The sequence below is a fragment of the Drosophila yakuba genome, chromosome 2R (genome assembly GCF_016746365.2).
Source record: "Drosophila yakuba strain Tai18E2 chromosome 2R, Prin_Dyak_Tai18E2_2.1, whole genome shotgun sequence".
Taxonomy (NCBI): Eukaryota; Metazoa; Arthropoda; class Insecta; order Diptera; family Drosophilidae; genus Drosophila; species Drosophila yakuba.
The window spans coordinates 16,439,947-16,458,801 of record NC_052528.2 but is presented as its reverse complement, the minus strand read 5'-3'; the positions used below and the strand labels follow the sequence as shown (position 1 = coordinate 16,458,801).

General features: G+C 45.4%; 6 protein-coding genes and 1 non-coding gene across 7 annotated transcripts; 4 read left to right on the top strand and 3 right to left on the bottom strand.

Moving 5' to 3' along the window:
- Positions 1–415: 415 nt before the first annotated feature.
- On the top strand, positions 416–3,245 carry LOC6530928 (parkin coregulated gene protein homolog). The gene is made up of 5 exons (XM_002091734.3): positions 416–716; positions 814–992; positions 2,451–2,622; positions 2,763–2,912; positions 2,981–3,245. Exons 1-5 carry the CDS (start codon positions 452–454, stop codon positions 3,139–3,141), a joined length of 927 nt encoding a protein of 308 aa, XP_002091770.1. The 5' UTR covers positions 416–451; the 3' UTR covers positions 3,142–3,245.
- LOC6530927 lies at positions 3,166–4,201 on the bottom strand. Its single transcript, XM_002091733.4, has 3 exons — positions 3,801–4,201; positions 3,598–3,741; positions 3,166–3,519 (listed from the first exon to the last, which is right to left on the bottom strand). The coding sequence occupies exons 1-3, from the start codon at positions 3,919–3,921 to the stop codon at positions 3,404–3,406; spliced, it is 381 nt and encodes a 126-aa protein (XP_002091769.1). The 5' UTR covers positions 3,922–4,201; the 3' UTR covers positions 3,166–3,403.
- Positions 4,202–5,923: 1,722 nt separating this feature from the next.
- On the top strand, positions 5,924–7,733 carry LOC6530926 (thioredoxin-related transmembrane protein 2 homolog). The gene has a single exon (XM_002091732.4). The coding sequence runs from the start codon at positions 6,058–6,060 to the stop codon at positions 6,871–6,873; it is 816 nt and encodes a 271-aa protein (XP_002091768.1). The 5' UTR covers positions 5,924–6,057; the 3' UTR covers positions 6,874–7,733.
- Positions 7,734–9,209: 1,476 nt separating this feature from the next.
- Trnah-gug lies at positions 9,210–9,281 on the bottom strand. The gene has a single exon. It is a non-coding gene; the product is annotated as a tRNA-His (tRNA).
- Positions 9,282–10,817: 1,536 nt separating this feature from the next.
- Positions 10,818–12,537, top strand: LOC6530924. Its single transcript, XM_039373036.1, is given in 2 exon segments — positions 10,818–11,764; positions 11,767–12,537. Coding segments are annotated over 2 exon segments (1,191 nt in total). The 5' UTR covers positions 10,818–11,059; the 3' UTR covers positions 12,253–12,537.
- A 215-nt stretch (positions 12,538–12,752) lies between these two features.
- LOC6530923 lies at positions 12,753–14,486 on the top strand. Its single transcript, XM_002091730.2, has one exon. It carries the CDS (start codon positions 12,768–12,770, stop codon positions 14,484–14,486), a length of 1,719 nt encoding a protein of 572 aa, XP_002091766.1. The 5' UTR covers positions 12,753–12,767.
- A 168-nt stretch (positions 14,487–14,654) lies between these two features.
- LOC6530922 lies at positions 14,655–16,927 on the bottom strand. Its single transcript, XM_002091729.2, has one exon. It carries the CDS (start codon positions 16,551–16,553, stop codon positions 14,655–14,657), a length of 1,899 nt encoding a protein of 632 aa, XP_002091765.1. The 5' UTR covers positions 16,554–16,927.
- Between the last annotated feature and the right edge of the window lie 1,928 nt (positions 16,928–18,855).

The window sequence follows — 18,855 nt, the reverse complement described above, 5'->3', positions numbered from 1 at the left end:
TTTGTCATTGTTAATCTGCGGTTGCGCCCCCAGAAAACCCTGATGCCCTGCATTCCGATGGGTTCGCTGACCTGAAATGCCCAATAAAAGTACTTGGGAAATCCATGTGGACGCGGAAATCCATGTGGTTGGTGCACAGTCGAATGATAATAACAACATAACTTGCGCCCAAAAGGCTAACCGGCATGTTATTATAAATAAATGCGACTGGAAGAGAGCACCTCTGCGAAGGCGAGCAAGCGGCTTTAGCTCCAACTGTTGGCTTATCGGTCACTAAGCCGCCCCAGGGCCCTAGCAACGTGCTCCATAGAAACGCCACGACACGACACGACACCCAACAAAAGCAAAAGCAACGCCAACACCAGGAGTGCCAGCCTGGCTACCAGAAATTCCTTTGCTCGGCAGTTCGCTGTTTACACTACGTGGCTGCACATCGTCGCATCAACCGGAAATGGCCATGGCCCAAACGGCGCGCACCGCGACGGCAAGGCGTCCCACGCACGACTACCACAAGCCGACGCGCTCCAAGTCCGCCAATCCGGCGCAACTGCGTCCACTTAGCGGCATCCATGGAGCAGCAGTGTCATCGCGTCCGCGCTACGTTCCACCCTTCTCCATTCAGTCGCAGCAGAAGAACACGGTCGTCATTGACGGACCCATCCACGAAACCGCCCCCAAGACAGCCAGTGCCAGGAGTCGGGTTCCCAATCCAAAAAGTGCGTTACTTTGTTTATTTTGGCTGTTTCGCTGCGCTATTTGTTTCCCTAATGACACATTCCTGTCCCCATTTTGTTTGCATGCACTGATTTTCAGTTCTGAGGCGCCAGCAAAAGTCCATGTCCACCTTCAATTTGGGCATGGGTCTGAATGGCTGCTCCGCCGGCGGGGCTAATGATCCGGGACGAGGAACCCTGTTCCGGATGTACTTCGACCGCGGCGACCTGCCCATCAAGATGGAGTACCTCTGTGGGGGCGACAAAATCGGATGGACGGTGAGTGGAGTTGGGCGCCTAAACTACCATACCAAATTCCATTAGGTCCGTTGCTAGTTGATTTATTATTTATGACATACAGTGGGTGTTTTCATAGCTTATTTGTACCAAAAAGTACCATAACTTTAGCTATACATATTTTATACAAATATCATATATTAGATAAATGATATGTTTAATATTGATTGGTAGTTCATTAAAATCTAGTTAGCTTATATATTTAAAGGTTATACCCTAATCCGTATTGAGGTTTGTAGCAATAGCTGGTTGTTATTGGCAGTCACAGAACTTAAACTTCATCTATGCAAATGTGAGTCAGTGCAAATCAAAATCAAAAGAAATTGCACGACTGTCACTAGAAAGGGGTAACCCACCCAACCACTCGGTGACCCAAAGGCAAAGCCCATATTTGAATTCAGCTCGAGTTTCGTAGACCTGCGTGTCCAATTATTTCAAGTGTTGCAGCTGAAAGCAAAAACCGAGTAAATAATATGCCATTGTCTATTTCCGGAGTTAGTGGAGCTCTGCACACGGCTGACGGCCAAGCGATTCCGGCCGGAATGCGACTACTGACATTCAAAACGTCGCACCATCCAACTGTCAGTCATTTTCGGTGGAACTCCGCTGCAAGCGGAATGTAATGGCTCCCACATCCACCCACCTCATGTGTGGTGTGTGACCCTTCTGGCTGGTTCAATGTCACAGACCTTGGATGGTAGTCCTTACTCCATATTCCATATGGAGCCCACATATGCGGCATATGTCTTTTTGGGCGGTGCGTTTGTTTATCTAGGCCGAAATGCCGCCGTGACAGCTCGTGTGCACTCGGATGATATGTGAGTGACACTGCCTGTTTTGCGTCACTGGGTCGCAGGTCGCAGTTCGCAGGTCGAAGGTCGAAGTCGGCGAACCCCATATGTGAGGCTCACGCAGCTGCGATGCCAGCGATGTCGCCTCTGACTTAATTATAAAGTTGCCGTCTGCATGCAGTGAAAATCTAGAATGGTCTACCAGTTTCCTTTGAGCCAGCAAGAAGATGTATAACTAACAATTAGACTAAGGAATTTATTGTGTAACTGATGTTATATTGTTACTCTTTGTTAGTCACCCGAGTAATTGCTAATTACAATCAGACTAGACGCTCGAGCAGAGATCAGTCTAGACCTTTACTACTTAGCCTATAGACAGGTGCACAGGTACATCGCCTATTGCTCGATGTGTTCTAAAAATTTTCCACTGACAACGTAAGCAAACAAAGAGCATCTTAATGGAAATCAGCTTGGGACTTGGGGCTTGGGGCTTGGGGCTGATGCCTAAACCCGGGGCATGGCGTGCAAATGTACACTTGCAAAACTTGCGCCACCGCCGCCGCCGGCACACGAACCAATTGCGAACTTGGAGCGCTCTATTCACCTTTGAACCCACCCGTTGTCACCTCTTTCCATTCCACCGTAATAGGTGGACATTGAGAAGCTGGACTACAGCCTCTATCTGCCGCTCTTCTTCGACGGACTGGCGGAGACGAAGCATCCCTACAAGACGTATGCCCGCCAGGGAGTCACGGATCTGCTGCTGGCCGGGGGCGAGAAGATACACCCGGTGATACCGCAATTAATATTGCCGCTGAAGAGTGAGTACCAGGGCTTTGGCTGGCACGCAAATGCCTCGAAGTTTTTCGGTCTAATTTGCACCTTGCCAATGCGAAACTTGCCAAAACAAACACAAAACCAAATACAACTCGCAATCCAAAATACGCCCACCCATTTTCAGACGCATTGAGCACACGAAACCTGGAGGTAATGTGCACGACATTGAAGATAATCCAACAGCTGGTCATGTCCTCGGATTTGGTGGGCCCCGCCCTGGTGCCCTTCTACCGCCAGCTGCTGCCCATGTTTAATGCCTTCAAAGTGAAAAACTGTACGTATTTCACTAAACTGCAGTACTTTGTGTAACTTCCATTGAAGGATTTATTCCGTTGTGAGCAGTAAACTGCGGCGATGAGATCGACTACGCGCAGAAGAACAACCTGAATCTGGGGGATCTGATCGATGAGACGCTGCAGGTGCTGGAGCTGCATGGCGGCGAGGATGCCTTCATCAACATCAAGTACATGGTGCCGACCTACGAGTCTTGCTACTTGAATTGAATTGAAATACGCTGCATGGTCTTGTCCCTTTTACATACAATATCATAAGTATTTATTGAATTTTACAAAAACATTACAGCATTAAATGGATATTTGTTACCAAAGCTGTGCGTGTTAAAACTGATATAGCTGCGTATAATATGTGCTTGAGATTATAGTATGGGATATATATGTATATATAATATAAGATATTTGGACCAACATTCCGGTGGGAATGCTAGTCGTATTGGGGCCACGTCCATCGTGGCCCCCGTTTAGGTCATCACTTGGTGGGGGCGTACTCGTTCTTCTTCACATTGTGGGGGGAATAGCGATTGTACAATCCCCAGATGGAGTTCATCAGCTTGTCGTTGTACTTGTTCGGCGAGTATTCGCGCTCTGGAAGTGCACAAATTGAGGCGTAAGAACAATGATCCAATGACCCAGTGGATCCAGATCGTGGAGATGTCTACTTACGGGTTAGCGCGTTCCCGTTGTCAACGGAACCCTTATCTGCAGCAGCGGATCGCAGACGGGCGACGATCAGCTCCCGCTCGTTGAATTGCTCGCGGATCTTGCAGGCTGCAAATGCACCTTGTGGAATGGCGGCCATCTTAGCAACTGGAGAGGCAACAAAAGTTAGTTATCCATTGGTGGGACTGGCTGAAATCACTACCCACCACTCAGGGAAATAACACTCAGCAGGGAGATGAAGTCAAAGTTTCGCAATAGGCTTGTGTTCCAGCACTCTGTGAAATGCCGATCGGGATTGATGATTTTTCCGCACTGCTGCAGCAGCATTCAAATGCACAATCGAAAGTCCGGAAAAAGTGCGTGGGATAGGGAGTATTTCGCTTAGCTCGAAATAGGTCCCAGTATCTATTTGTATTTGTTTGCTATCACAACTTTAGATATGATTGAGATTAGGCCAATTGGAAGGGGTTGGTGTGTGTGTTTTGCACTAGAGAATTGGCATTTAATGCCCGTCGTTGTTTCTGGATTTGCTCGATAGTCTGCGATTGGAATGTGTCTGCTACTCGGAGATGAACACTCAGCACAAGGGTTCGGATTTAGACTGAAGTCGTCGCCTGGCGGCGATTGGAATTTATAGACCGCGTGTTCGGATCGGATCGGAGCTGCCAAGTGATAAGCGGGTGACAGGAGACAGAAGATCAGGCTGCCTTGATTATAAAGCCGGCATGGGATCGCCATTTTGTGTCACTTATCAGCTGCAGTTGTCATTGTTTGGGTTTTGCTTTTGCTTTTTGTCATTTCTACCCAGGCCTATTCGCTATTCCAAGTTCTACGGGAAGTTTCGCTGGGCTGGGAAGCAGATTTGAGCACTTGATATGAGTGACATCTCTGGTTATCGGAACCCTTAATCTACAATATGCCATTTTTGCTAGCCTCAGCCAAAATTAAGGGCTCTCGTTCCCATCTCGAGTGTCCCTGTACTCAAATGGCTGGCCATCTTACGAGACTTGATTCCAAAACCAGATTAATCCAGCTGCCCACACACTTCAGCATACAGTCAGAGGCAATTGTGATTATAATATTATTAAAAACTGACCTAAGTGCACGTTGTTTACTGGAATTTTCATTTAATTTTTGCTTTGGCGCAGACAATGTTGATGATTTTGCACCTTAGATTTGATTGCGATTAGTCATGTTCTGGGATTCTCTAAGGTTTAATGGGTTCTTTACTTTATTCCTTTCCTATTATATTCTCTATATAAGTTCTTTCATATGAAATCACTTGAAATAAGTTTATTCTTATTGAAGTAATTTCATTTATGAATTTAATACTTTTTTAACATAATAAGATTACCGGGTTGAAGTTTTATAATCAGCCACAAGGAAATTACTAAAAGAGGATTATATTTCACACTTAGAATACTTAAAAGTTAATCACTTTATTTGCCAGTGTATTGAACATAATATAAGTATGATTCAAGGAATAATCGCTGTTTAACACAAAGAACGGCCCACTAGTGAAACCAGTAAATAGGTGGGTGATCGATCCGATGGGGATCATGGAGATGACCCTCGTAAAATGCTCTCAATAATACGATTAAAAATAAATCATTTAGTCCAGTGACGCGCACAGTGTTTACTACAAAAAAATTCATCTTTGCACAATGCCGAGAGCCAGTCACGATAGAGATAATACCGCCGATGATCTATGAAGTAGGTACAAAAATTCTCACAGCATTCACACAGTTTCAAACACATTTAATTTAGGAACTACAAATAAAAGGCCGAAATAATTTGGGTGATAAGACTGATGGAAGCCACGAGTGTCTGAGATCACGTAGAGTCAGGCTTTTTCGCAGATTTGAACTCGGCGTGTGCGCCGATAATGAAGATCCTCGATGCCTTTTTTTACCTTTTGTGCAATGGCCTTTGGGAGGTAGTTCAACAATCTCTCAATGACTGTAGCAAAATGCTGATGTAACAAATATTGGCTTATCAATTTTGAACGGCTTTCGAGCAAACAAATTCGGCTGTTCAAAGTTCTCCTTATGGTTCGCTTATTATTTAAAAAAAATATATAAACATCATGAGGCTACTAAAAAATATATCCACGAAGAACACGTATATTAACTAAAAAAATAACCGTAATGTAAAAATTGTACAATAAATTAAACAAAAGGTATAAAAACTCAATTTAAATTTTTAAGACAGCTAAATGTTTTTCTGTGAGTTTTGAATTTAAAATGGCGCCAACGAAGCAAACACAATTTCCAACACTGAAATGAGCAGCACTGTTCTTTCGCCAGGTGGCAACGTCCACGACAGACACCTAGGCTGCGCATTATGTGTCATCGGCGAGGCTAAAATTAACAATTGGCTGTCAAAAGCAAGAAAAGAAAAACTCGGGAATTTGTTAATTAAAATCGTGACCCACATCAGCGCATTCAGCCCCCGGTCGCAGCGATGACGTGGAAGAAGCAAATGGCGCTGCTGGCCAAGCCATACTACTGGGTAAACATCCTGTTGGCCATCTCGTACCTTTTGGCCAAAAAGACGCAGTTCGTCTGCACGCGCCTCTTTATTCTCGCCGGAGAGGATGAAGCATGCGACCTGGACAGTCGTGAGGTGGAGATCTTGTTCTTCCTGCTGATCGTGGTGATGATACGGTCCCGCAAAACGGGCAGTGTCACCATGATCAACTACTTGGCCTCGTCGTTCCTCTACACCAAAGTGGCCAATGCCATTTTGTGGGCCTACGCGGACTTTCGCTACGGCCTGGGCTTTCTGCTCCTCTGCGTCCTGGTGGGCATGGTACTGCCGGAGCCCTCGTACCGCGGACCGGAGCACATCACCTACTTCCGCAACGCACAAGTTTTCGAGGAGGAGTTGGCCAGAGACAAGCGAACCAGCTGGCTAATCTGCTTCTACACTGTGTGGAATCCCAGCTGTGTGAACTTTGCCCCCGTTTTTGCCGAGCTCTCCGCGGAGTACAACACGGACCACCTGAAGTTCGGCAAGATTGACATTGGACGCTTTCCGGACGTGGCCCAAAAGTATCGCATCTCGGACAGCAGCTTCTCTCGACAGCTGCCCACTGTGATTCTGTTCCAACAGGGCAAGGAGAGGGACCGCAGGCCCTGCGTGGACTCCAAGGGCAAACTGCAGAAGTTCTTTTTCTCCAGCGACAATGTGCGTGCCACCTTTGGCCTCAACCAGCTGTACAAGGAGGCCGTGGAGCGACTGCCCATTGCGCCCAAGGAGGCCAAGAAGCTGCAGTAGGCTGTCCTGGCCACCACCTGCTGCCATCTCATTTCAGCGTGCACGTGCTAATAATTGTTATTCGTTTAGTTCATAGTTTATTTTAACTTATTGAGGAGCTGCCACCGCCGAAGACACGTACAATTGCACTAATAATTGCATTCTAAACTCAGACGTGCTATCGTCGCGATGCCATTGTAGAAAATATTTGTATGATCTTGCATTTGCATAAATTGTAGCTAATCACCAGGTACCAAATATATTTAAAAATGTGAAATGAGTCAACGAAGTTACATGTATCTTCTTAATTCCCTGCCGAGTCTACTATTTCATTCAATTAGCACTGCTCAAACGATCATTTCCGCTGCTCATTTAAGAACAAGTTAACTTTAAGATGAACTGGGCAAGCGTAAATTGAAGATTTTATTACTGTGCGCAAATATGAAGGCTTGCTAGTAAAATAATAGTAATAGTGGAAAACAAGAGTGTAAATGCAGCTTTAGAAAAGGTAACCATCCATATTGATATTCGGTACATATGTATATAAAGTGTTTGTGGACAACCCACAATTTTATGACATATTTATTGTATTTTATATGTTATGACTTGCCGCTTAAAACAGCAACCTTCGTATCCCCGCCGGTTTATGAAATATAAAACCAAATGGGCCTGTGCCCGTTGTTACTGCGAATGTGTTGAGCAAAATTGTATGACAATGCAAATGGCACAACAAAAATGTTTCCGGCGTGTTGCGTTCTGTTCCGAAATGGTCCCGCAGACATCGGCCATATAGACAGATTGTATGTGAATATATATAAACATAAAGACCCAGCAGGCCAGACGCAGAGCGAAATAAACGCAAATCCCTTTTATCCATTCAATATGAACACACTACGTGTAGAGAAGCGGACGAATTTAAATGCATAAATACAGGCGACTGCACACCACCCACAACCCACCACCTACAACCCACCGCCCACTTTGAACCACCCCCACAGATGGGAGCAGGGTCTTTGTGGTTAATATTTGTATTTTTCTGTACATTCAATGAAACGGCATGAAAATGGCCATTGCATTTTACGTGTATTGTATTGTGTATGGTGAATAATGCGATTGTCTCACACGGCCGTTTTATTTGCGCAAAATTTAAATTGGAACAAGATTTACACTGTCCTGAAGTAATTATGGGAATCTCTGTGCCGCCACATCAGCACCCATCCACAAGCCATGCCAGTAGCCAGCCACACCCATTCCCGGACCAGCAATGGTTTCCAAACGCTGTCAACCGCTCCTCACGACGAGAAATCCAATAAGCACTTGCTCCGCAGGGGCAACAAAACGCATTGTTGTCGCTATTTTCACGTTGATTTCCCTTATAGCTACGGAAAAACCGGTGCTGGCCACATTCAATTGATTTTGAGTGATTTTTTGGGAGGTCCCTGTGCGAGCACCGAACAAAAAATTGAATTTAAATTTTTATTTCAAACCTTTTATATTAATTTTTTAAGAAAAGATACTATTTATTTAATTACTTACTTGCATATTTAAAATATTGGGAAGATTACCTAAAATATGGATATACATATGTGTAATATTTTATGATAGGGCGCTTTATCTTTCCTTTTTATCTTATTCCTTAAATTTTATCTAGGGGTATTTTGGGGTCCTACTTCACTTTACCGTGTATTTTTACGTCTGCTCCGTTTTGGTGGCAGTATTTTTATTGCGTTTTTATGTCAACACCAGCTGGCAGCGTCTTAATATCCTTCGGTCGGAGTGCTGGATTGGGTTTTTGTATATTTCTGTCAATTGCTCACAATTAAATTAAAATTCAAGTCAAAGCCAGCCGCCATTCAGTTCTCGGGGAAAGCCGCAAGCCAGGACAATTGAAGCCAAGCTCAGGTGCTTGCCCTAACTATTCAACGTGTGGCCCTTAGAAAGGGATTAAATAAATCAATTTTATTTGAAATATCCTTGGGAGATATATTGCCCAAGAGGTTTAGGTTGCCTATTTTATCGAGCTGACATCAGTGGTTGATTTCGCATCGTTGAAGCACAAAAAGCAGTTGAAAAAATAAATTATTAAATGCCTCTATCTTAAACTTTTTCAATAAATGAAAGACAATGAGAATGCTTGTACCTTATCAGACAGTTGCTTGATAATTCAAATGTGAAATTGTATAGTTTTACCCTGTAGATTTCTGAGATAAAATAATTCTTAAAAAGTGAGGATCACACCTATTCTGGTTTTATATATATTCCACATAGTATAGTGCCTAATATATGAAGTCAGCTGCAAACAAAATAGTGAGCAAAAAAAAGCAGATCCTTCTCCGTGACAATGCGTATCTCAGCATTGCCGTGACCAGGATTCGAACCTGGGTTACCACGGCCACAACGTGGGGTCCTAACCACTAGACGATCACGGCTACGAAGGCACTTGAATCTACGAGCGATAATCGCGTTCATAAGCAGCGCACATATTTATACGTTTGTGTGTGTTTGTGTAGCTAAGACTAAAGCTGGGACTGGAGGCAATTTGCCTGCATTTCTTTGCTCCAAAACAACTCGTTTGTGGAGCAACTACGAGTACCAGTGGTAGAGTTACGCCTCTAATCGCAGCAATACCCAGAGCACCAACAACCGCAGCAGTGAAAGTCCAAAGCACTCGAGCAAGACAGACAAAGCCACAAAACCGACAAACCGTCAGCCGATAAACAAGATTTTGGCTCATAAATTAATTGGAATTTGCCAAGCCAGCACAAGTGCGCTTGCTGGGGGGCAGAAAGTGGGCGTGGTGCTGCTGGGCTTAGCGTTTCGATTCAATTCGGTTTGCTATTCGCATCGTATTGCTCTGTTCACAGGGTCGAAGATACGGGTGGTGGGCAAAAGTTCCCAAAATAAACCACATATGAATAAATTTAGAACGCTACGAAGGAATTCATAAACTTGGTTGCTCTAGATATTTCAGATATTTCGTTATTTACTTTAGCAAGGCTAATAAAAAATTTGATTCTAATATTGATTACGATGTTAACTGAGATTAATTTAATTTATATATGATTCGTTTTACGCAGTTTCTTATCTAACAACGCTCACCATAGTGATAAGAACATATTACTCTTATCAGGCAATGCAATTTAATATATTATGATCAATTAAGCGGAAGGTGAAACAGATTGCAGATAATAATATTAATATGTAACTGAATAAATATGCCATTTTATGTCGACACTTTTTTGTGTGCAAACAGGAATGGGTTATAGAAGTTAAAACCTGAATACCATAGCCACATTAATTTCGACATAAATAAAAGTTCTGCTGTCTGTATTCACCAATAGCCGGGGATTAATACTTTGTGGCACCCTTGCGCTTCAATTAATAAATATAAAAGTCAGACATTTCGCTGGAAACATACGAGTATACAGATACATATATGAATATACTCGAACTTTTGCATTCACGAACCCATGAACGGGTTTCGATTGCCAGGAACCAAAGCTCGCCAATTTGAACTTGTACAATCCAGTTTCATTATATTTGGAATTTAACGATAATGTAATTACCCTCAAGTGCAGAATTATTTCAATGGCAGTTTTGTTTTTATCCTGGCCCACTTGCAAACACAGGCGTATGAGTGTGTCAAAATCGTCGTCGTTTTGTGCCGCCGAAACCCTAAAAAATTGAAAAGTATTTACACGAAAGCTGCCAATTCAAATACTCATTCCCACACTCGCCAAGTCCTTATACAAATATTTTTTTCGTAATATTCGTGGCCTGTTTTTTTGAGTATAGAAAAAACTGGACGCTTTTTGTGAGTGGTGAAAGTACTTGCGCTCCAATAACTACACAAAGGTTGTGATGTGGGTTGGTCCGTTGGGAATCCGTAACAAAGTCCAGTTTGCATTCGCAAAAATATTTTTTTTTTATAAGTGGCATATAACTTGCTCTAGGGTGTTCTTTTCATGGATGTGTGGGTTGGGGGGCTTTGCAATCTGAACGATAATCGGCAGGACACAAAAACGTGTCATTAAACATCTGAGATCTTTGAACTTTGCACTAAAATAAACCGGATTTCGTATACTATAAGCATTCACATGGGTGCCACTAGGTCTGCCAATGCCATTTTTTTGCGTGTGGCATCAATAATGTGGCGGGCATATAAAATGTGGTCCTGGCGACACGCCAATCAGTAGTCGGCCCCAAAATGCTGCTCGACACGGACCTGGCCAGTGGAGTGATCCGCTCGCCATATAGTTTTGACATCCCGCACGCTTTTATCTTCAACGAATCGCAGTTCGTGGAGCCCAAATTCTGTGGACCCTACATGGAGATAGTGAAGCACTTCGCGCAGGTGTACCACTACAAGCTGTTTCTCGATACTCTCGACAGTTTGCCCAAGAAATCGGTGGTGGAGCAGGACATTATCCACGGCAAGTACAACCTCTCGCTCCATGGCGTGATCATTCGGCCAGAGACGACCACTGACTTCACCACTGACGCCACCAAGCACAGTTATCCGCTGGAGCTGATGACGAACTGCGTCATGGTGCCCCTTGCTCCTGAGTTGCCCAAGTGGATGTACTTGGTGTGGCCGCTGGGCAGGTACATCTGGTCCTGCCTATTCCTCGGCACCTTCTACGTGGCGCTCCTGCTGAGGTATGTGCACTGGCGGGAGCCAGGTAAAGCCACCCGATCCTATACCAGGAACGTGCTCCACGCCATGGCCCTGCTGATGTTCAGTCCCAACATGAACATGTCTGTGAAGCTGAAGCACGCCTCGCTGCGCGTAATTACCTTCTACACGCTACTCTACGTCTTTGGTTTCATCCTGACCAACTACCACATCAGCCACATGACCGCGTTCGATATGAAGCCTGTGTTCCTGCGGCCCATCGACACCTGGTCGGATCTGATCCACTCGAGACTGCGGATCGTTATCCACGATTCGCTGCTGGAAGAGCTGCGCTGGCTACCGGTGGTGAATACCACCTCGTTGGATCCGCAGTTCGATGCGCGCAGCTGACAGGAGTACCAGGCCCTGCTGGCGAGTCCATCGCGTTCCTACGCCTATGTGGTCACCCAGGATGCCTGGCTGTTCTTCAACCGGCAGCAGCGGGTGCTCATCCAGCCGTACTTCCACCTGTCCAAGGTGTGCTTCGGCGGTCTCTTCAACGCCCTGCCCATGGCCTCCAATGCCAGCTTTGCCGATTCCCTGAACAACTTTATTCTCAACGTTTTTCAGGCTGGCTTGTGGAATTACTGGGAAGAGCTAGCCTTTCGCTATGCCAAGCAGGCTGGCTATGCGAGAGTTTTCCTGGACACATATCCCGTGGAATCACTGAACCTGGAGTTCTTTACCACGGCCTGGATTGTCATGACCGCGGGAATACCCATTAGTTCGCTGGTTTTCTGTTTGGAGCTTTACGTGCATCGTCGAAAAGAGAGGCGTTTGCAGTATGACCGATTCGAGTGCTACGATTACTAAACTATGGAAAGTTGTTTATACAAAGCGAAACTGAAATTTTTTTATGGGTTCAAAATTAAATATGTTAATTAAATAGTTAAGTTTATAAGGCTCATTTTCTAGTTACCTGACAAAGAGGAAATGGTATTGTACTCAATTATCAAGGGCTTAGTTATCATACAGCTTAAATGCGATTTTAATAACTTTGATTCACAGAATACCTTGAGCTTCAGTATCGGTTATTCAAGCTGAGGGAGGTAATGTTTAAGTTCTCCCATGGGAGCAATTAATACCAAATAAATCGGGACAAAAAATAATTAACCTGGCGTACAAATAGTTTAGCGTTTCCATTAATTCACGGAGCTTCTCAGTGGAAGACATGCGTTCATCGTTTCGGATTTGCCTTCTGCTGTTGACCACCACCTATCATCCAAGTCATGGTTGGAACATGCAGTACCTGCTCAATCTGCTGTCTCCATTCGCCCAACTGAATGTGTTCCAGGAGATCGTGTGGTTCGTAAGTCCGCATCAGCGTTTGGACCACGTAGATGAGTTCATCATGCGCATGGACAAGGCTTTCGGAAAGACCGCAACTCAGACGGTTGTGAGTAATAACAGCGAGATGCGAATGATTCACTCGTCGGCGCGAAGAAACCACTTGAGCTTTGTCTTTACCACTGGAGCAGAAGATCCCATCATGAAGGTATTTAGTAAGGTTCTACTTGGACGTCACTTCTACTTCTCGATAGTAATATATGCGGAAAAAGTGGCTGACATGCAGCCAATCAACGACATACTGATCTTCGCCTACAACCAGCAGTTCTTCAACTCTATGGTGTACTTCGAATCGGAGGAGGGTATCAACCAACTGTTTGGGGTCTCTAAGTTTCCTGTCATGACGTTCGAGAATCGCACCGACTTTTTGAGATACATCGGAAAGATATGGAAGCGGGTGCTGAATGCGCGCTCGGATGTAGGTGGCTTCGCTTTTACTACACCCTTGCGCCAGGATCTGCCACACTTGTTCCAGTCGCAAGGACACTACGATGGCAGTACATACCGCATAATAGAAACCTTTGTGAGATTTATCAACGGCAGTTTCGCGGAGCTTATGATGCCACCAGATGGCCTCGGTGGGCAGGTGATCAATATGAAGGATGCCCTGCAGTTGATCCGGGAACGCAAGATGGAGTTCTGTGCCCATGCCTACGCCCTGTTCATGCCCGATGAGGAGCTGGAGAAGACATACCCATTGCTGGTGGTTCAGTGGTGTCTAATGGTTCCGCTCTACAACAGTGTGTCCACCTACTTCTACCCACTGCAGCCCTTCGCTTGGAATGTGTGGTTCTTTGCGCTGGGCGCTCTGCTGGCACTGGTTCTCCTGGAAGTGATGTGGCTCAGGATGTTTGGGGGGTGGTCAGGTTATCAGGTCGCTGTACTGAACTCCTTTTGCTACATCATCAATGTGCCTATCGAGGGCCAGCTGCAACAGCCCTGTCTCCTTCGATTTCTCCTGCTGACCACCGTGTTCTTTCACGGATTCTTCCTTTCCGCCTACTACACATCCAATTTGGGAAGCATTCTCACGGTGAATCTCTTTCACGCGCAGATCAACACCATGGATGACATAGTGAGTGCCCAGTTGCCCGTCATGATCATTGACTACGAAATGGAATTTTTGCTAAATCTAAACAAGGAGTTGCCCCCGGAGTTTCTAGAGCTGCTACGTCCCGTGGATTCGGCGATTTTCGCGGCGCACCAGACGAGTTTCAATAGCTCATTTGCCTATTTCATCACCGAGGATCACTGGCAGTTCCTTGACGAACAGCAGCAGCATCTGAAGCAGCGAATCTTCAAGCTGAGCGGCATTTGCTTTGGCTCCTACCACCTGGCCTTTCCCCTCCAGATGGACTCGTCCTTGTGGCGGGACATCGAGTACTTCACATTCCGCATCCACTCCTCGGGTCTTCTCAACTTCTATGCTCGCAGCAGCTTTGGTTCTGCCCTCCATGCAGGCTTGGTCCAACGTTGGCCCGAGAACCAGGAGTATACATCGGCGGGACTGCAGCATCTGGCCATTGCCTTCATCTTGCTGCTGGTGATGAGTTTTTTGGCTGGTATTGTGTTTGTCCTGGAAACGCTTTCTAGACGAAGGTTTCCATTATAAAATTCCGACTTATAACTAATTGAACTTCTTTATTGTGAAATACAGTGCATTTTTTGTTCAAACCTTAATTTATAAATTAAAATTCTAGGAATGTTTTCAATGTGAGAAGGGCTGAGACTCCAGCTACAGTTCTGTTTTCATGCTTCCAGAGATTTCCTCTTCCTTGCATCATAACTTCATGAATCGCCTGAGAAACGACCTGGGTTTACGGCTTATCCCTAGAACAGGACGATGTCTTGAGGTCACATGCTCGTGCCACTTCATCTCGGCCGCAAAAGCCAGACCGGCTAGGATGAGGCCCAAAGTCCAGGTGCGCAGGAGGCTGGAGAAGAAGTCTAGGCTGAGGGCCATCGGCTCCTCGTCGAATAGATGCACCTGAATGCGGTGGAGATGCACTGCCTCCCAGAAGGCCTCGCGCTCCCAGTGGCTCATGAGGCCCGCCTGCTGGGCAATCATGATGTATTCGGTCATCACGGAGCGCATGTGGGAGTCCTTGTGCAGGGGGAACACGTGGTAGAATGGTCCCTCGCAGATGTCCGACAACCGGAAGATGGGCTTTCGGAGATGGAGCTGCTGCAGGTCCAGAAACCGCCAGCGATCGCTGCTCACTGTGTAGCCAAAGGAGGTATTGAATGGGTCACGATGCAGATCCAACATGTGCTTGTCCACCAAATCCACCTGTTGCATATAGCTTGGTGGGTATTGCAGCGGTGACTTGGCCATCCTCTCGTGCTCAACGGCCAGCATTTTGATTCTCAGATTGGCCTCCACCACATCCGCCACCGTGTTTATTTGTCGCACTGGTGGCGCTGTGGTGAAGTAGCTGGTCATCCGGGAAATGTACAAGTTCGATGTGACTATTCCCCAGATGGCCAGCAGAAAGTAAAGATAGCGCATACGCAGTGTGGGCGTGCGTATGATGAAGGTGGGCGCACTGTAGGTCAAGGTGCAGATGGACTGCAGGAATGCGGCACTGAGGTCACGTGGTCGCAGCGGTGAACACAAATAGATGGCCACAGTTATGTAGAGCGTGAACAGGCAGATCAGTATCCACACATTCTCCTGAAGAGCCTCGTGCATGTACTGATCTGCAGGCGATTGATTGCGATAGGGCACCATGATGCAGCAGTCGTTAATGCCAATTGGATAGCTGTAGCTGACCACGTACTTGGTGGTAATTTCCGTGAAGGAGTGGATCAGCGTCTCGTACACTCCCAGCGACACCAGATCCAACAGGTTCGTCATGTTCAAGTAGTCATCCGTGACATTGGCGCTGGCATCCAACAGCGTGGCATTGACGAATTCCAGGAATCCCAGAAACAAATTCCCACTGGTGCCGTGAATGAAGTTTTTCTCGTAGCTGTTGGAGGGACGATCCGACTTGAAGACCCGTGGCATATCGTACATGATGGGGGTCCTTATCACATAGCCCTTCATGTTCTTGGCATATTTCTGGAAGAACTCCTCCGCTCTCCACACGCCCGTTTTGTTCACAATCGATGGCGTGGGATAGGGCTCCAGTATGAATACATTATCCTTGATGGTGATCAACAGCGTGTTGATGAACTGCTTCTTCCACACCCAATCGTAGACATCCGTAATCTCCGCCTTGAAGTGAGCCAATGACTGCGGATTTGTTTCGAAGTCACGGCTTTCTAGGCTGGGAAAAAGGACGAAGATCGTCTTGAGCCAGTGAATACCCTGTTGATTGTGGGAGGCCAGCTCCATGATGGGATCGTCCTTGCCCGTAGTGAAGACCATCACCAGCGATGGAGTGCTGATGAACTGCATCATGGGTATGCCCAAGTGGTGTTCCCTCGTTATTATCAGGTTGGGCGCCAATGGAAAATAGGTCCAAAAATCGTGAAAGAACTCCTGCGAGTCCTTGTTGTTCAGGTCTAGCCTTTCAGATATGTAAAAAACGAAGTTCTTGAAATGATACAGCTGCGTTATCCTATAGAACATTTCCAAAACGAACATGTTGTTGAGCAAGGTGATGTTATCGGAACCACTGGTTGGGAAAATGTTCCGTTCTCTGAGTATAAGTTCCGCAGCACGATTATCCATATTTGTTGGTTGGCCGAGTGCCAGTGGGTTACTGTCAAGTTGAAGGACGTTGAAGTCCTGCCCTTTGCATGTGGGCCCAGTTAGCTGTGGAACGTGCCAAGCATTTATCACCCGCTTACTGGAGCTACCATATGTCCATATATGTCTATATCAAAGTCAGCGGCAGTGACGACAAATTATATTGGACCAGGAGCGGTTTAGCAGTCTTAATTTGTATCTACTTGGATTTAATCATATATTTAACTAAATGATGTTGATTTACAGAGAAAAAATAGCTCATTTCATAGCTCACTTCATTAGCATTTCCCTTGCTTGCTACTTATGCACTTCTAGTTTGGCGCTCCCGGTGTGAAATCCGCTCGGCCAGCTTTATTAGCTCATAAGGCCCTATTGCAATTTTATCTTAAGTGCAAATCGGGCATATTTAACATTTCGCGGTTTATGCGACAAGGGTCATATAATTGGACAAATAGCTGCTGGTCATGCGATGGCGAAACCTGCGGCTGCGTCCCATCGTTTTGTTTCAACCAAATGCATTGACTCCACTGCAGTGGAGCCAAATTAGTTTCGACAAGGTGGGAAATGGTTCAATTTAAGCCTTAATTTGAACCATGAATTTTAAATAGCTTTTATGGTGGGCTAAAAGCACTTACGGAAAACAGAAATTGAAAGTTGCACACTTGAATTGTTTGAAAATTAAATCAATTTATCAGCATAAAATGCATAAATCGAACTGAATGCTTGGAAATGTTCTTCAATGACGTGTGAAATGGCATTAAATTTCATAACGTAGCCATTCCGCATCAGCAGCTGTTGAACAATGTCGAAACTAGGAGCATGTTGCACTGCTCATTAAAATTTCATTGCTGCAAAACTCCATAATTGACGCAAATGCCACGAGCTCGGTGGCAACCACGAAGGCTTATCAGCTCGTTTCTTGGCATTCAGGCATTCTGGCATTTAAGGCCAAATAGCTGCCTTCTGGTAATGCAATTAGCCACGCGTTTCCACACACACTTGCTGCGCAAGCAGCAAAGCAGGAAAGCACGCCAAAAGCAAAAGCACAAAGCCATCCGCACTGTTTGCGGCTTAAAATATTTATGATTGATGCAGCCGATGGTTTTTCGCCTTAGCTGACTCTAATGTCCTATTGACAGCATGGATTGTGTTGCTTTGTTTGCTCGATGATTTGTCAGAAGCGTTGTAATTTAACGCTTTCCCAACTTGTGTTTAAGTCCATTGCCAAGGACTTCAAGGATGCACAGTGCGTGGGAAAGTATCCAGTTGGGTGATACCTGAAGCTATGCTTCCCTTGTAAGTGCTTTGAATTCCTGGCCAAAACTGCCTCTTCATTTTAGCTGCGTTTTTGCCAAGCTTACGCTGTTTATTTTTAACGCCGACAGCAATAAAATACATTAAGCTCTATTGTGTGCCTATACAATGGCTGAAACATTTTCCTGTATCACCTTGGTTTTTAAATGATAAATTATCCTGTGCAAAATAAGTTGTAAAGTTATGTTAGAACACTTTTTATTTAGAGAACATGCAAGGAAAAAACTTGGAGTGGTTTTACAAACTAAAAATCTAAAACGCTTAGACTATTATAGATGATTGCTTTCTATTAGTAAATCAATTATCCGAAATTGCTATTTAAATTATCAATAAACTTTCTGGTTCTAAAAATTAGCTGCCATGTGAGTAAGCGCCAAATGGAACGCAATTGACTTTAGCAAAATTGTCATAATTAAATACACTTTGGAAATGGCATTTGTAAGTGCCAACCCACTCGACACAATCTGATATTAAGTTATAAATTTGCCATCCAGCGATGCCCTACGGCCACTGCCATTTTTTTTGCTGTATTTTGCCCGTATCTCATTTCAGCTTTTTTAGTTACACTTTATTTCTCAAACAGTGGATACGAGTGTTGTATGCTGTGTGGTTGAGTTCGGAATGGGTACATTGTGCTTGAAAGTGGGCATGGGGACGTGTTTTTGCCATTTCTAAGCGGAAGCGAAATGTGCGAGAGTAGTTGAAAGCCCTCGAGTTGTTTCGTTGCCGTTGCTCATGTCAAGTGCCAGCTGCTGCCAGCCCCCCGAAACTTCAACCCCCAACCTCCAACCCCAAGCGCCCACCTTCAACTTCCCAAGCTTCAACCTTCAGCCTCTGGCAGCGGAGCGGACCACGCCCATTCCGACAGCTGTGCCTGCACTTTCGACATTTAGCACCGCCCACATGGTTGGTTACCTCCCGAGAGTCCAGGCTCGCCCATATTCATCCGCCACCCAACACCCACCACCCA

What these genes read in the sequence shown, in the direction of transcription:
- LOC6530928 (XM_002091734.3), top strand. Translation starts at nt 452, where the DNA reads ATGGCCATGGCCCAAACGGCGCGCACCGCGACGGCAAGGCGTCCCACG. An exon ending in TCGGGTTCCCAATCCAAAAA is followed by an intron (nt 717 to 813) that starts GTGCGTTACTTT and finishes ACTGATTTTCAG; the next exon opens with TTCTGAGGCGCCAGCAAAAG. An exon ending in TGCCTTCAAAGTGAAAAACT is followed by an intron (nt 2,913 to 2,980) that starts GTACGTATTTCA and finishes CGTTGTGAGCAG; the next exon opens with TAAACTGCGGCGATGAGATC.
- LOC6530927 (XM_002091733.4), bottom strand. Translation starts at nt 3,921, where the DNA reads ATGCTGCTGCAGCAGTGCGGAAAAATCATCAATCCCGATCGGCATTTC. An exon ending in GAGTGTTATTTCCCTGAGTG is followed by an intron (nt 3,742 to 3,800) that starts GTGGGTAGTGAT and finishes TTGCCTCTCCAG; the next exon opens with TTGCTAAGATGGCCGCCATT. An exon ending in CAACGGGAACGCGCTAACCC is followed by an intron (nt 3,520 to 3,597) that starts GTAAGTAGACAT and finishes GTGCACTTCCAG; the next exon opens with AGCGCGAATACTCGCCGAAC.
- LOC6530926 (XM_002091732.4), top strand. Translation starts at nt 6,058, where the DNA reads ATGACGTGGAAGAAGCAAATGGCGCTGCTGGCCAAGCCATACTACTGG.
- LOC6530923 (XM_002091730.2), top strand. Translation starts at nt 12,768, where the DNA reads ATGCAGTACCTGCTCAATCTGCTGTCTCCATTCGCCCAACTGAATGTG.
- LOC6530922 (XM_002091729.2), bottom strand. Translation starts at nt 16,553, where the DNA reads ATGGATAATCGTGCTGCGGAACTTATACTCAGAGAACGGAACATTTTC.